At 39.0% G+C, this 17177-nt stretch overlaps 1 protein-coding gene across 1 annotated transcript; it reads left to right on the top strand.

Annotated features, from left to right (window-relative positions):
• The first annotated feature begins 4009 nt into the window (after nucleotides 1-4009).
• LOC122862752 (poly(A) polymerase type 3-like) lies at nucleotides 4010-16937 on the top strand. Its single transcript, XM_044168388.1, has 19 exons — nucleotides 4010-4448; nucleotides 4787-4957; nucleotides 5263-5329; nucleotides 5440-5521; nucleotides 5833-5942; nucleotides 6028-6081; nucleotides 6193-6304; nucleotides 6485-6574; nucleotides 7764-7902; nucleotides 8551-8623; nucleotides 8752-8872; nucleotides 9185-9269; nucleotides 10891-10944; nucleotides 11169-11288; nucleotides 11544-11644; nucleotides 11737-12005; nucleotides 12626-12913; nucleotides 13024-13115; nucleotides 16450-16937. The coding sequence occupies exons 1-19, from the start codon at nucleotides 4441-4443 to the stop codon at nucleotides 16460-16462; spliced, it is 2049 nt and encodes a 682-aa protein (XP_044024323.1). The 5' UTR covers nucleotides 4010-4440; the 3' UTR covers nucleotides 16463-16937.
• Nucleotides 16938-17177: the final 240 nt, after the last annotated feature.

The following is a 17177-nucleotide window of genomic DNA, read 5'->3' as shown; positions in this document are numbered from 1 at the left end:
AATTGAGATTATCGCAGCAATAATAACTAGTGTCAGTATAACTTGTGCTTCAACCTTTCATAGAAATTCCTATTTGATTTATATAATAGCATACATTTTCAGAATCAGAAATACTTTATTGATCCCCGTAGGGAAACTCTTTGTTACAGTAGCTTGCCTTTACATCAGTGCACACAGGAGAAAGTACTAGAAAACGATATGATACACTATAAAACACTATAAACAGGTCAGAAAATAAATAAGTATCATGTCGGTATAAGTATAAGATAAACTAAGTGTTGAGTACCAAGTGGGTTTACTGGTTCTGATGGTTTAATGGAAACTACTCTCAAAATCATATACCACAGATGTCCAAAGTTAATCATATTAATCAATTAGAGGTGTATTCACTGTTTGTGACAGTGCAAGGGTAACCGCCTCTGGTCACCAGCTCACCAGTCAACCCGAATCTATAACAGATGTAGATGTCTGTAATTCTTCTAGGGGCACAGTTGCAAAAAAAAACAAACAGACAAACTGGTGCATGTTTCATCTGTTTATTTCAAAACCACCAAAGGATGCACAGTACATTAAGAAAAAACAGTGGTACTTGCCATATTCTCTACTTTCTCTTGTAATCTGGGAGTAACATCATACATCCTATCAGTGAATAGGAATGAGGAAAATACTGCAGTTGGCACCTACCTGTTCTGGTTCGTGAAATGGTGCACCTGTTTTCTTTCTTTCTTTTGGCAGTTTGTATTTTGAAATGGCATGTTAAATCTATTGGATTGATTGGTTTTGTGAAATATCAATAGGGCTGTCACCTTGTCACATAGTATTTTTTTCTTTCACAATGAGCACATGTCTGAACTTCTGTGTTCACCACAAAGAAAATGGTAAAATGCTATGGAAGCCACTCTTGGCTTCCGTACTATCCGTAAGGGCTTAATTATCTCATAGCGGCTTAATTATCTCGAGAAAACAAAAGGTTCTTCTCTTGAGATAACAAGAAAAGAACCTTTCCAAGTCCAATTTCAAAGCAGTTGCTTAAAAATGTCAAATTGTTTGGATATTGGACTTACAAAGATGTTTTTTTGTTGTTGATGATGATGTTGTTTTTTGCCCTGTATCTTGTTTCTGGTTTCATTTTTATTTACATACAGTATAACCTCAGTTGACTGAACAATTGGCTCACCTGCCCACATTACTGACAAGACATATAAAACCACACTTTTTCTTTGGTCTGGTGCTAGTGTATTAGTTACTGCAGAGTTGGTATGAAATAACCTTTTCAGTTTGTCAGATAAACCATAACCCTCTCTCTGGTCTTTAAAATGAACCGAGGCGGATGTGACACCTACACTAAAAGATAATTACACACATTTAGTTGACACTTACTTTTGTTTGCTTATATGATCATACATAGTGGGAGATGTAAACTTAGAAATAAATAAATTGATCAGAGCAGTAGACATCTCTACATTCTATGGCCTTATACATCACTCAAACCTGCAATGACTGATTTATTTTTGGCCACTTGGGGGCAGTGGAAACAAGCTGTAAACATAACACTGACACTGTATCACGTTTTAAGTTGGTATGGGGAACTTGTTAGCAAACTGTTACATGTTTACACATCCAGCAGACCCAGAGCAACATTAGCATTTATTTGAAGTCATTACTCTTGTCACCTGGCAAATGTAAGTCCAATATTCACTCTCCTTTTAGCTCTGATTTGCTCTTTACCATCTCCTGAGAAAAACACCTGGCTCTTTAGCTGCTGAATGCTCCACTGGGTTTCCTTGCAAGTCACTGACTTTGTCTGTCTGATTGGTGCTGGGCAGGAATAGCATACAGTGGGTTTTTAGAGCTTTTCACTGAAAACAGCTGCACGCTGCGGCCAAAAATGACACTAATGGGAGGAGTGAGACTGAACCAAAACAGTTAAGTTGTGGGCTGCAAAACCAAAACAATGAGCTGAAAGATGCTAAAACACTCTGTAGAGTTGAGGGAACCTGCAGAGTCAGGTAATAGTTTTCTGTATGTTCGTCACTACAAGCGACCCCTTTCACATTGCACTTGGTCATTTGACTAACTGTTCATATAAAAATATTGATCAGAGCAGCTTTAACATCCACCCAACACATCTGATCCAGAGGAAGGCCACATAACGATGTTGTCATTCAGTGTCTTTATTTTCTCTAAAAATCCACTTCTGTATTTAGCACCGAGAAAATGGTGAAATAGTCTGGAATGATCTTTTTATCCTGTTGCCTCAAGTTTACAAGTGAGGTATCTCATTATCTCAGAATAACACATTAGTTTTATTATGATAATGGCTTAATGGACTGGGATGGGATGACTGGATTGTAATTTGGCTAGAGAAAAAAGGAAAAACTCTACTCTTTGCAGACGGTGTAGTCCCTCATTCGTCCAGGAGTGTTCTATCGTAGAAAAGGTAGGTCGTAGTCATTTGGACACTGTTTTCAGAATCAAGATGTTTCGGCTCCCATCCAGAAGTCATTCTCAATTGTGAAAAAATGGGAAGGGAACTAGAAATTTAAGCTACTCTGTGTTACATAAGCCCTGCCCTCAGGAAGGAATCTACCTTGAGTATCTGTTAATAGCTAGTTTCACCTGAAACTGACCTAATGGTTTCCAAGATGGCCCAGTAATCAGTAATCAGGCCTATTGTTTTCAGGCTGCATCTACTTCATCACTGTTAAGTACCTGATTAGCATGTGATTGGCGTGACCAAGGTCTTAATTGTCTAATGTAAAGTCTATCACAGTGTATTAACACCTTGGTCACGCCAATACTCCAGTGCAATATACTCTGTTTTCAGTTTAATTTATTGATATTTATTCATACTTCTATTAATGCTGTGCAATATCCACCGTCTCATAATAATCTTAATAAACTACACTTAACTTGACAGTACATGCACTATTACTTATTACTTATATTATTACATTGTATTATTATACCGTACATTCTTATCATCAACCGGTAAATCCACTTTGTACTTTACACTTATTTTAATTTTATACTTATATCCACTTTGTACTTAATTTATCTTACCTGTATTATAGTGTATTATATTTTGTTTTGCTTAGAACTTCTATTCCTGTGTGCACTGAGGTGATTGAGCAGCTGTAACAAAAGAGTTTCCCCTCGGGGATCAATAAAGTATTTCTGATTCTGATTTTGTGTTCCTGTTATTTCCTAGATTGACTTAGTCTTTGCCCGGGTGGCACTGAAGAGCATTCCTGAGAATCTGGACCTTCTCAACGACAACTTATTGAAGAACATAGATAAACGCTGTGTCAGGAGTCTCAATGGTAAACATCAGATTAAAGACCACAACCGCTCGGAAATCCTGCAGTATTAGTATCTGACAGCTGTACTCGTCAGGAATGTTTTCGTGATGTCTGACAGCGTACCATTTTGTGTATCTGTGGTTTGCCCTTTTTACTGTGTCTGCTTCTATATTCATCTTTTTCTTATTCTGTTTTTCGTAGGCTACAGAGTTACAGAGGAGATCCAGAGGAGATCCTCAGCCTTGTGCCAAACATTCATAACTTCAGGCTCGCTTTGAGAGCCATCAAGCTGTGGGCCAAACATGAGTTGAACACACACAACTAGTTAAGCTTGCTAGTCAGTCAAGAGATCAGAACAAGCGGACGATTATTTTGAACCTGTCCCCTTACACGATAATTGCACATTTCCACAAACAATGCCTGACTGCCCTGCGTTGGCCTTCATTCAAAACAGGATTACATGTCGTTGACTGCATCTGAAACCATTCCCTATTTGCTATCTAGCGCATTGTATTTACTTCCTGCCCAAAGATGAAAATGATGATGATTGCCATATACAAAATACACTCACATGCACACCACCTTCTAAAATATGGACATTTCCAACCAGTTTGTTTGTAATTGTTTATCATTTTGATATTTCAGTTGTTTGATATTTCTTGTGTGGTTCATTTGTGTGCTGCTGCTGTGACATGGGAATGGGGAGACATAAAGTATCTATCTATTTATCCAAAATATTTTACTGTAAGTGTAGTCCAAAAACAAATGGACACATTTTTATTAATATCTTTTAAAAAGAGCACACGCAGAGTCGAAATAATTTATATTTTAGAGAGAAACGTTTCACTGGGTAACATCTATGCATTTTCTTAGAAGAAACGGTGCCCATGAAAATCGAACGCAGCGCGAAAACCCGCACAATTGAGGCTCACGCGTCATTCCGTTCTGCTCACGTGTCATCGTTCTCTGATTCGATTGGACAAATGAAGCCACTGTGACGGGCGTTCGTTCCAAAATCCAGTGTACATCTTGCAACCTAGGGTGTGTGAACTACACTAATTTCGCTGTGTTTTACTGAGAGAAAAGAAGATATTCCTGACTCGATAAAAAACAAAATAGGTGCTTAAGCGTAGCTACAATGTCTGGGTAAGTACTTGTGTCTTGTTTTTTCCTACTTTTTCAAAGATTAAGGTGAGGTAAAACAGGTAAATCATCAGTACAGGCAATTCCCAGTCCTCCTTGAATTTGCTGTAACTTAACTTGTGATTTTGTTAATGTTTTGGACTGGTATTGATATGTACCTTATGATGGAGGTTATGTAATTAGTTGACACAGTTTATTTCAGATTTCTTAGCACAATAGGAGGCTCAAGTCAACTTATATTTACACCTTTCCCTTCCTACCAAGGTTTCTTGACATAGCTGTGCATGTTTATGCGTTTTGTGTCATGACTAGTGCACTAACATGCAAATGTCCCTTTTCAGTCCAATTAAGAGCCAAGCTCCACCATTCCCAGACATCCCCAAGTGGTATGGGGTCACTGGTCCTATCAGCGAGGATCTGCCCGAAGAGGCTGACTTGATCCAGACCAGAAAACTGATTGACACTCTGAAGTCATATGGTGTATTTGAGAATGACTTGGAGCTGCATCACAGGTATGAAACACATTTTTCAGTTTCATTATTTTCATGTTGTAATAAATACAGCTTGGAGAGGTAGAACTGAAAAAAACCCTTAGATTTTAAGTGTGTTTTTGTGACTCAGTGTCTTGGATGTTATGCCACTGTTGAGACCTCTTACCTGGGTTGGTTATTACTGCAAAAAGAGAAACCAGTTAAACAACAACATCTTCAGTGAATGAAGTTAATGGAAGTGCTAGACCACGAGTGGAGGGGACCAAAGCATGCTTTGCGTCAGAGAAATGACAATATTTGAAAATGCTCTTATGTTTTATTTGCAGAGAGAAGGTTGTCAAACGACTGGAGTCACTCTATAAGGAGTGGCTCAAAGAAATCTGTGAAATAATGGTAAGACATCTTTATCTACATTGTTGTTTCAAAAACAACACCAAATATGAGACTGAAAACATGTTATTGCATAGATAATGCATTTTTATAATTACTCTTTTTGATTTTAGAACTTACCTGAAACGATAACAGAGAACGTCGGAGGCAAGATCTTCCCATTTGGCTCCTATCATCTGGGAGTTCACTCAAAAGGTAATTAACAGTTTCTTTCCTCAACCGTCAGGACTGTGGCAGCTGGTATTTCACAGTGGCCCATGATTTTAACTAATGTGCTTCATAATATGTGATCAGACTTTGTTCATTCACAGTAGGATAGTATATGTGAAGTTGCTTTGTGATAAATTTCACAAGTGACACTTTTTATTCAAGGGACACACAGCGTAGGTTCTTTCAGTGGTGGGTTACCTCCTCCGAAAGAACATGGTGAAGCTAATGGTTCAGAGCATTGTCACACATTTAAATATAGGCTTTTCTTTTCATATGGATCTGTGCTGTTTTGACAGGTGCTGATATTGATGCCCTCTGTGTCGGACCCGGATTTCTTGAGAGAAAAGACTTCTTCACCTCCTTCTTCGAGAAGCTGAAGGCTCAGGAGGAGGTCAAAGACATACGGGTTAGCCATATAAGTGATTCATTGCGTGCAAGTGAAAGGACATTTTTCTCCCTATTTCAAGTGACTGACAATATTGTGTCTTTAGGCCATTAAAGAGGCGTTTGTGCCTGTCATCAAACTGACCTTTGATGGGATTGAGGTAATTTGGCTAGAGAAAAAAGGAAAAACTCTACTCTTTGCAGTATGCCTAAATTAAAGTTTTGTTTGCATGTGTCTAAATCATGGCTTTTGTGTTCCTGTTATTTCCTAGATTGACTTAGTCTTTGCCCGGGTGGCACTGAAGAGCATTCCTGAGAATCTGGACCTTCTCAACGACAACTTATTGAAGAACATAGATAAACGCTGTGTCAGGAGTCTCAATGGTAAACATCAGATTAAAGACCACAACCGCTCGGAAATCCTGCAGTATTAGTATCTGACAGCTGTACTCGTCAGGAATGTTTTCGTGATGTCTGACAGCGTACCATTTTGTGTATCTGTGGTTTGCCCTTTTTACTGTGTCTGCTTCTATATTCATCTTTTTCTTATTCTGTTTTTCGTAGGCTACAGAGTTACAGAGGAGATCCTCAGGCTTGTGCCAAACATTCATAACTTCAGGCTCGCTTTGAGAGCCATCAAGCTGTGGGCCAAACGTGAGTTGAACACACACAACTAGTTAAGCTTGCTAGTCAGTCAAGAGAACAGAACAAGCGGACGATTATTTTGAACCTGTCCCCTTACACGATAATTGCACATTTCCACAAACAATGCCTGACTGCCCTGTGTTGGCCTTCATACAAAACAGGATTACATGTCGTTGACTGCATCTGAAACCATTCCCTATTTGCTATCTAGCGCATTGTATTTACTTCCTGAAATTTTATGTGAGTTCCCCAATGTTAAGTGTAAAATGTATGCACTATATTGTGCCCTCAAAAACTCACACAGTGTAATAAAACATTAGCGTCCATAGCATGTATGCTACTTTTTGCTAAAAATCACACAACACAGTACTTTTAATAGATGTAAATTACAGTTAAATGAACACCACAACTGTCAGCCGTGCAAAATGATAACTTTTTATCTCAATTTAGTATTTACTAAGGAGTTAAGTATTGAGTGTTTATTATGTAGGGAATAGTAAAAGAGTGTACACGAGAGTGATTTTGGACACAGCCATTGTTCCTTTTTCTTTACCATGGCTCATGTGTTTCACTGTCTGGTGTTGCCATGGATATTTGGTTTGTCTTGTCTACATTTGCTACCAGGCAACCACAGCCCAATGGCTGTTTTTGCAGAAATAAACACTGTACAGGTTTACTTAGCTGTATAGCTGGCGACTGTCTCTCAAAGGTGTCTAAAAAGACACTTGTTCAGGTGTCTATGTAGAGTCATCTCATACAATGTTATGGCAGAATGTAACTTACTGTATCTAAGTTAAAATTAAACTGATCACTCATCCAAGGAGCTAAGGACATCTCTTGGGTGTCTTGTAGGTCTCCTGTATGAGAGGCGTATATCTTTGTAATCCTGATTTGTAAGACAGACCCATGTCTAATATGCTTTACCACATATTTTTTATTCCTTTTCCCCTAACTTGTCAATTTGATCATTTTTGAGCAAAAATTTAAATTGTAGTAATAGCAGGAGGAAGCAGTAGCAATGTGAAATAAAACAGAGGTAACCAATATTATATACACATACATATTATATATATTATATTACATAGACATATAACACTTGGCAGTGGGCTAAAGAAGATTAGAGCAGGACATTCTTAACATTTGGTAACATTGTGTGCTGGAGTCTTAATCTTTTTCTCATCCTCTTATTTCTCTTCAGGGCGTAACATTTACTCCAACATTATGGGCTTCTTGGGCGGTGTATCATGGGCCATACTGGTAGCCAGAATTTGTCAGGCATACCCAAATGCTACAGTGTCCACCCTGGTGACCAAATTCTTCAAGGTCTTCTCAATGTGGTGAGTTATCCCAGCATTTCTGGTGTCCATCAAATTGGGTTTACTAAAAGTCACTGAGATGCACTGTAGTCAAAGTCACCTTACTTTACCATGAGTGGGTCTAGTTAATGCCTTGCTTCCATTAAAAACAGACTGCCCATTTGAGCTTGCCCTCTATGGACAGACTACATATTTAACAAACAGTATGCACTTACTCCAATAACCAATTTCTCCATCTCTATGTGTTGTTATTGTGGAGAAACATTAACTTTTGTGTGATTGGTTAGAAAAAAAGTAGTGACGTGCACTTGGTCTGAAAAGGCCACCACTTTGCCAAATAAACTATCTTGGTAGGGCTTTTTAAATAGTGGCTGCATTCTTGAAGCCTTTCCCTAACCATTGGATTGGCAGTTGTAAAATATGAGGTGGCATTTAGGGAAAAAACCCAATTTGTGAGCACACACTTTGATTGCAGTTTGTTTAAAATTTACCAAAACAGCAGTGGCAACACAAAATGCAGGTATTATATTAGATTTTGATGGGCAAAGTTGATATCAGTACTGAGATGTTTTTATTATTTTCCACTCTGAAAATGTAAATGCATGTGAATTCTTTGTAAAAGTTGCAGATGAGGATCAGTTGATCTGAAAAACTTGTGTTTTGTGTCAGGGTGTGGCCAATCCCAATTCTCTTGAAGAGAGTAGAGGACCGCTACTTCAACCTTCCTGTTTGGGATCCCAGGGTAAGGCCTCAGCAGAATTTGTATTAGGATTTTAGGCTATAAACATAGAATCATGTCTGTCTATTAATTGTCAAATTTGCTCAAAAGCACAGGTATGCTGAAAATGCTGTGTTATTCTGCATATTCAGGTTAATCCAAGTGACCGCTGCCACCTAATGCCGATCATCACCCCAGCATATCCGCAGCAGAACACCACATTTAACGTGTCTCCCTCCACCTTAACCATCATAATGGAGGAGATCCAACGGGGTATGTAGTCACTCAGCTGACATCCACCAAATGCTCACAGTGCACTGCCTGCATCGTGGGCCAATTAACGTTACCATAACAAAGTTGATTTAACACAATCTCAGAACTTTCCTGTTTGCTCTAATGCATAATCAGCCGGTCAGGAATAGGCATTCCAGCGCCAATTACTGTCATTTTGGATGAAGTTGCGCACGATTTAGCCATACCATGTCAAACTCATAACTTCAAGAATACCACAAGGATTCTATTCTGTAAACAAAGTTGGGATTTTGTTTTACTCTCTTTAACAAGCTTTCCCTTCCTCATTCACAGGCCGTGACATCACTGAAGAAATACAGCAGAAAAAAGCAGACTGGTCCAAACTATTTGAAACACCGAACATTTTTGAAAAGTACAAGTATGTATTAAGCTGGCCAAAGACGAAAATGAGGATTGCCATATACAAAATACACTCACATACACACCACTTTCTAAAATATGGACATTTCCACCCAGTCTTTTTTGTAATTGCTTATCATTTTGATATTTTGAACATATACCTGTTTTCCTGACAAAACTGTAAAACTTTCTTCTTCTGCTTTAATGCCTTAAGCTTTTTCTTAATATTAAATTATGCCTCCAAAGAAGGCAGAGCTTTATATTTGATGGGTTTTTTTTCCCCTAATGAAGATATGCATGTACTTGGTTGTTAAAAAAATGTAAACCCTGTGAAAATTCTCCCTATTTTATCAAAAACAAATGATTTAGTTAACATTTTGTACAATTTATGTACTATATTGTATGTCTTACTCTGAATGATTTAGACTTGAATTCATTTGTTTTTACCCATTGTGCTTTATAGTGGATGAATTGGTATTTAAGTTTTTTGTGATTTATGCTTAAAGTGGGCTACTTCAGGAAAACTCTTTGCATAATGTATCTGATATGGTTTTGTTGTGTAAACTGACCATGTTTTGTACCCACGTGAATTCTTGAATACCTACTGTGTAATGAATGTGCAAAACCCATTTTTGCTATTTGCTGTTATTATCATTGCTGTTATTATTTTTTTTTTATTGACTTCAGTTTGTACTTGTTTTTGATTGTTGAATGCCAGTTTTTTATTGAAGGTGCAGACCGGGTTTTGTTATTTGCCATTATTAACTGAAAATGTAGACAGACGTTTTTTTCAAGATATTTAAGAAGTGGATCATCTGTTTGTCTGTGTGTGGATTTACACATTTTTTTTGGTTTAACCTTTAAACCTCCAATAAGCAGTATTAGACTTAAATTTGTACCTACATTTCATAGTTGAATGCTGATTGTTTTATGGATGCGCAGACCAGGTTTTTCCGTTTGCTGTTATTTATTCAAAATATGGACTGAAGCTTGTTCATGTGATTTAAGAAGTTGATTGTTTGAGATTTGCTGTCTGACTTGTTCATGGACAAGTCTGGAGTTTCTGTTATTTCCATTGCTTTTATTGTATTGTCCTGTTTGAATAAATCTGCAGTGTGTTCTGATCTCTCTTTTTTATTGGACAATTTGGACTGAAACTCTTCATTATATTCTTTTTCTTGGATTACACAATTATTTAGAGATTGGAAGTCAGAACAGGCAGTATCCTTGATATGGCTAATGATGTAGTTGCGAGCTTGAGGAAGAAGTGCTTGATATACAGTAGTGAGCAGTTGTGTGATTTTTAAAATTGTGTTGTTGAGATTTAACATTAAATACACAAATGCAGATTCATTACAGGGGCCATTTGCATGTTAAAACAGTCAGCACAGGTTTTGAAATAGTTGGATTTGTTATGTTTAAAGTTTATAATGATACAATGAAGACTAATATCCATCTTTGTTTAGTGATGTTACACATTGTGCTGTAGCTTGGCCTGCTTTAAATATTGATCAGAAATTCCTTCAACTATGATTATTGGTAAAACAGGAAATATGATTAATGTAGTGAGAGTCCAGCCTGCGTACGAAAGTGCAATGCCGTGACGTCTATTGCCATTGTTCTGTCTCTTATGTTTCAAGGCATTACATTCTGCTGCAAGCAACTTCAGCTACGGAGAAGCAGCAGCTTGAATGGTGAGTACACAGAGCAAAGAAAATGAGAAGCCAAGTTTAAGTAGAACTGGAACGAATGTAGACATTTTTGTAGACTTATAGCTACAATCTTATATCTTTGCGTGAGAATGCTTCTTATTCACGCCTGTGATTCTCTTTGAGGGAGAAAACAGTTTTAATATTTTATTTCCAGTTACTGTAGTGCTTTCCTCTTTCTGAAAATGGTGTTTTTTTCATTCCGTCAGGGTTGGCCTGGTGGAGTCTAAAATCAGACTTCTCGTGGGAACTCTGGAGAGAAATGTGCACATTTCCCTGGCCCATGTTAATCTGCAGTCCTTCCCTGGATCCAGGAGGGCCAATGACAAGTAGGGACACGTGATTTTATGGTTATGTTTTAATTATGGCAGGGAGTTCTCTTGAGCATTAGCCCTTAAGCGATTAATGTTAATTTTTAATACGTTACCTTTTTCTATTAACAGTATTTGTTCTTATTCTATATATTTACTCTCAGTTTGCAAGTATTGCAAAGACCATATTGCAAAACGTATTAAAGACTGGCTTGTTATTTTGGTAGTTAGATGTGTTTTACTTCATTGCCCTGTATTTGCTTTCTGTTTCAGAGGGGGAATGAGCACAATATGGCTGATTGGACTTAATATGGAGGAATCCAAAAACATGAAAATAGACCTGACCTCTGACCTCCTATCCTTCACTGACACTAGTATGATTTTTTTTTTTCATTTTTAAATTCAGTAGAATTGGAGCAATGTTGTGTGACATTATAAATCATACTTTTATTTTATGCTGTTGCAGTCTACACCCTGGCAGAGAGCTGTAAAATATATGAAGTGGGGATGACCTTATCAGCCACGCATGTGAAGAGGGAAAACCTTAGCTGGCAGATGCCTAATGGCGAACGGAAGAGGGTTTTCAGTCCAGAAACAAAGCCAACAGTGAGCCGCCCAATCTCTGCCACAGTACCACCTTGCCACACACCACCTGTCAGCTCAGGCCAACTGGCCACAAAGAGAAAAGGCTGGCCTCACTCTGAGATGCCAGCCAAGAAAATCAGAGCTGACATGGTATGCCAAACCATTCCATGCTTTCTTGCTGAGTTACATGAGAAGACTGATACCACACTTGTGTTTGTATGACGCTACAGCCAGCAGCCGGTTAGCTTAGCTTATTCTATCTCGTTATATCTCATTTGCTTATTCTGTATAAAAACGAAAGTGTAAAAATGACAAGTTGTGGTTTTATGGTTGGTTTTGTGCTGGACTATTTCTTGGCCGGGCGCATTCACTTCCTGGAGTCTCCACTGGATGCCTGGCAACCTCACAATGACGACAAGACTTAAGGAAGTTACTGTTCCCGACCAAGAAATAGTCCCCGTAAAACCCCAACAAGACATTTTTACACTTCCATTTTTGTATGCATTAAACATTTTTGAACGGATTTTGGAAAGAGCCTGGGCTAGCTGTTTCCCTGTTTCCAGTCTTTGTGCTAAGCTAAGCTAACCGGCTGCTGGTGGTAGCTTCACCTTTATCGTACAGACATGAGAGTGGTATCAATCTTCTCATCTAACTCATCTAATAAGTGTATTTCCCAAAATGATTCCTTTTAACATGCCTAGTACTTATGGTAAGATGTAAATCAAAACTAATTGCACCAAAACAAAAAACATTTCCCTTGTCCTCTACAGGAATCAGTGTCTGTGACAAACGGCTCATCTGTTAAAGCGACCACGCTCAGTAATCCCGCTTCACCCATGACTCCACAGGCCACAAAGAGACATCGTTCTCCCCAATCAGAAACTTCACTAAAGAAGTTCAAAGTTAATGAGGAACCAACTCCAGGGACAAAAGACACCTGCTCCTCTACAGGTGCCTCGTTCAGTAAGCGTCCGTCTCCCAGTGCAAGCTCACCAAGCACCAAGAGACCTGGCACTTCTGAGCCAGAAAGGCCGACCAAGAAATTCAAATCTGACCTGGTATGCTAAACTATCATCAAAGGTGTTCTGTTCAGTTGACATACACTTAAACTGATCCAAAGATATTCATACTCTGTGACTTACCTCACTGTCTGTTACTTCCCTCTCAGAGTTGGCCCACTATCGAGCTATCCGACTTACCTCCCGGCCCCACCAAGACTGCTGTTGTTGTGAAACGCGCCATCAAATTCCATCTTATCAGGTACAGCACAGAATTAAGAAACTTCTCCTTAGTTCCCTCTAGCTGCACACACTTTTCTCTTTCCTACCTTGTCATGTCCCCCCCCCCATATGACAGACATCCTCACATTTAGTATTCATGTTGACATTCATGGAAGGCCCATTGTACAGCAATAGCTTGATAGGACTCGATGAATATCTTTTCACCACAAGAGGGCAATGAAGCCTTTCTGCTGGCCTCTTCCTCAACTGTAGCAAGGGAATAGGTACACAGGCACACTGTTCAAAGACTAGTCATTTGGTGACAGCAAAACCTGATGCAGATTAGAGTTAAGGGAGCATCTTTGCCATTAGTAATCTTTTTATAAATGGTTGAGTCTTCACGGAAAGATTTTGAATGCTTGCATTTTTCAACTTAATGTGTTGATTTGCAGACCAGATAATAGTAGTGAGGTGCTGATTAATAATTTTGTGACGTATTTGTGAGGATGATCTATCATGTTGTGCTTTAAAAAGGTACTTTTGTTGTTTGATCATATTCCTGGAAGTGCTGTACCCAGAAGATAATGGTTTTGTCAGTTGACCTGTGTGAGCTCTTCGCAGAGTGATGCTTTTAAGTAATCTTCTGTCTTTGATTAATTGTAATTAATGACAGGGAGAAACAAACATCACTCATTACTGAATGGTAATTGTTTTTAGGCCTTTTTGGATGAAGAGGATAATAGCAAGTATACTTAAGATTTGAGTACCACAAAAAACACACTCAATCTAACACTATTAAATACACATGCTGCAGTGCAGATGGCAAGATTGAACTCGTGCATTAAAGTGCATAGAGCCTAGCGTTATATCATACTGTCCTCAAGAACATATGTAAATAGCATCCTCAGAAGAAAATATAATAGAATGCTACTTTGCCTTATATAGTAGTTACATATTTTCACATGGTTCTAACTAGATTTCCACCCTCGTCGTTGGCTTTGGGATTTTTTTCTTCTCCAAATGTAACATTTCTGACATGCAGTAATCCCGCGATGCAAATTCGTGGACAGGACTCAGCAATTAATTACATTAAATGGGCACAAGACTTCTTTAATGCACCTGAGCCATCATGAGTTTTCTCATCAACTGATAATGTGAAATGGTTTCTGAGTGCTGGAGGGAGAACAGGAATTAGATAGATGGGTTGACCAGTTCTTGACCTTTGAAGTATGCATCTATTGGACAGTAACTTGTACAACTGTCTTGTACAAGCTTTTAAAAAAAGAGCTTAAAAGGTACATTTTCTGTGAAAAATAAGACATGATCTTGATGGATTTTGGAACATTGATTATATGACTTGTAATCATTCATGTAACATTTTAAACTGAAGGACTACGGAAAAGGGTTGAGATGGGGTTTAGCAACATACCACAAGCTAGCTTCTCTTCTCTTCATTGTTTTTTGTTGGAATACATTATTTATCATAAATTGAGGCGGATTTGTGCCAGACGAGACACCCAGATACTCGGCCATAGGGAGCAGACTCATAACATGGCCTAGTTAAAGGTTTTCTGTTGTTTGCATCCCAATCCGGTCAAAATTTCCCAAGATGTAGCTTGTAAGAGCGTGTATGTTGTTGCTTAGGAACAGTTTTTCCTATGCCGCCAGTAGGTGGTCTCTTTATGAATATCATTACATGTCCCCATTCAGGGGAGGCAAGACATCTTTATCCCTTGCAGACCGTGTTTATCGCTGTTTTCACTTCTAAATTTGGTAGGGATGTTTATGGTCACTGTGGTTTTAGACCTTTATATATTTACTTATGTAAAGTAATTTCTGACATAAAGGAGAAGCTGAACAGGGGGACAGTCTGTGATTTGAAACTTTTATATAGTTATCCAATGGGCTAAATGTTCATATCAAAAGCAAGCCTATTTTCTTACAGAGCAGTAACGGCGTACTTACATTTCTCTCTAATTAATCATGGACAACATTAGGACATCATCCAGAGGTGTATCCACAGGAGGTCCAGTCCAGGGTATGGGGCTCCCCTATAGTTGTTGCCCCTCTTTCTCCTGCCGTGTGCACTCTGTGTGGGGCAGAGGCTCAGGGCATGGCCCCCTGTCTTCCTGCTGGGCCTCCATCTGCTGTGGAGGTGGTTAGGTCCCCAGATTGATGGCAAGACAATGAGTTTATGACATGTGTCGCCATGAGTGACAGAGGGTCTCATCCCAACTGGGCCTCTTGACGACCACAGATCTCACATTTGTAGTCGGCACTATGCCAAGGCTAATGTGAGGAGTGATCCTCCTGCTGTGGAATGGGACCTGTAGTTTACAGCTGGCTGGTAATTCAGGACAAGGAGCAAATCTCTCCGGCTTCTGTCTTAAGATTCTTTGGTGGCACGTTGGCAAGCCTTGTGTTATGTGGCTAAATCTGAACGAACAATAACCTATGGTAAAAGCATGTGCACTCATCCATAGAAACTAGCCTTCAATGCTAACTTCTGATTTGTACATGAGTGTTGATACTTGCTTTGCTGTCAGCGAGCCTATTACTCCTCCTCTTCGTGGAGACTTTATGAAGCCTTCTAAACTGGTCTCTGAAGTTCCCCAGTTGACCCAGCAGTACTCCTTTCACACGCCTGTCAACACACTGTTTCTTTCCACTTTGGTGGGTCCAAGTTAAAAAGAAATTGCTTCCTTCATCTCCCACTCCTCTCCTCCTTGTCCAAAACAGGATGATAAAAGCTAGAGTTTCACATCTGAGAAACTGCAACAATGCTACTGTACCTTCAAAGGGGAAGATGCCACATTGTGAGATGACAGGGTGTTGATATGAAAGTGTTGTCTCCTTCCCGGGTGAGATCAGAGGAGGCCCGGTAGATTTGTACCGGTATGCTGCTCTGAGTGATCTGACCAGCGTGGTGGAGGAGAGGTGTCATGGCGGACAGACTTCCTGAGATGTGTGTCTGCGTCAGTTTTTCCTCGAAGGAATTTGGTATATTTTGTTTTTGTCTGCATTTGACTTTGCTCATTGTCAGATGGTGCTATAAATGACTTTTTAATTCCTGGAAATGGTAACATTTTTGAAGAAAATATGGAAAAGCCAGTTTCAACAATGAACACTAGTTATCATGGTTATAATAAAATACTGGGCACACCACAGACAATATCAACAATGAAGATTTGGTATTTAGTACAAAAATGCCACAATGTATTCCTTCATTCCTCCTTAATACTGTATAGACAGTGTGGTAGCTGATCACTTTCTACATACCATTTTTATGGTACCCTGTTGAGGGAAGGGGTGCTACATGCTACTCCATGAACTTATAAGGCTTACAACCCTGTCCCTTCATGTATCTCTTACAGCAGGCGTAAGTGATCGAGTGCCAATGATTGGTTGACGAGCCTGAAGATTACATCATCACTTTCTCGCTCCTGACCAAGAGGACAAAACTCCAACCTCCATCACCAGCCATTGCTTTGTTTCTTTTTCTCATTTTATTGCCTGCTTATGGTGCAAGGGAAGGGGGGTAAGATGCTTCTCCATGAACTTGTAAGTCTTAAAACCCTGATCCTTCGTGTATCTTTTGCAGCAGGCGTAGTTGATTGAGTGGCACTGATTGGTTGACGAGCCTGAAGTTTACGTCATCACTTTCTCGCTCCTGACCAAGAAGGAAAACTCCATCCTACATCACCAACTATTGTTTTGTGTTTATTTTTCTTTTTTTGGCTTTCTTATTGTGTGTTTGTGTTGTATTGTATTGTACTGAAACTGATTTTTAAATAATAACTGTAAATGCACTTTAAAACTTGCATTGTGCATCTTTCGTAAATAAAATTGCGAACACTGTGAATGCTGGTCAGGGGTTGATTTAAGGAGGGATGGCAGGAGATGTCATCTTCTCTGATGGAAAACTTGAAATTCATCCCCCTTTTAGATAAAACTTTAAAAATATGATACTTCATCCTGCAGGCTTTGAATGAGGGTTGCAAGATTTACAGGGTTACCATCACTGGGTAATGTCAGTGTAATTCAGTTGTTATGATGTGATTCAACAACACCATTATACTTTCAATGCCACGACAATATTGCT

Source organism: Siniperca chuatsi, linkage group LG16 (assembly GCF_020085105.1).
Source record: "Siniperca chuatsi isolate FFG_IHB_CAS linkage group LG16, ASM2008510v1, whole genome shotgun sequence".
NCBI classification, from domain to species: domain Eukaryota; kingdom Metazoa; phylum Chordata; class Actinopteri; order Centrarchiformes; family Sinipercidae; genus Siniperca; species Siniperca chuatsi.
The sequence above is the reverse complement of the archived record's forward strand: the minus strand, read 5'-3'. Positions and strand labels throughout refer to the sequence as shown.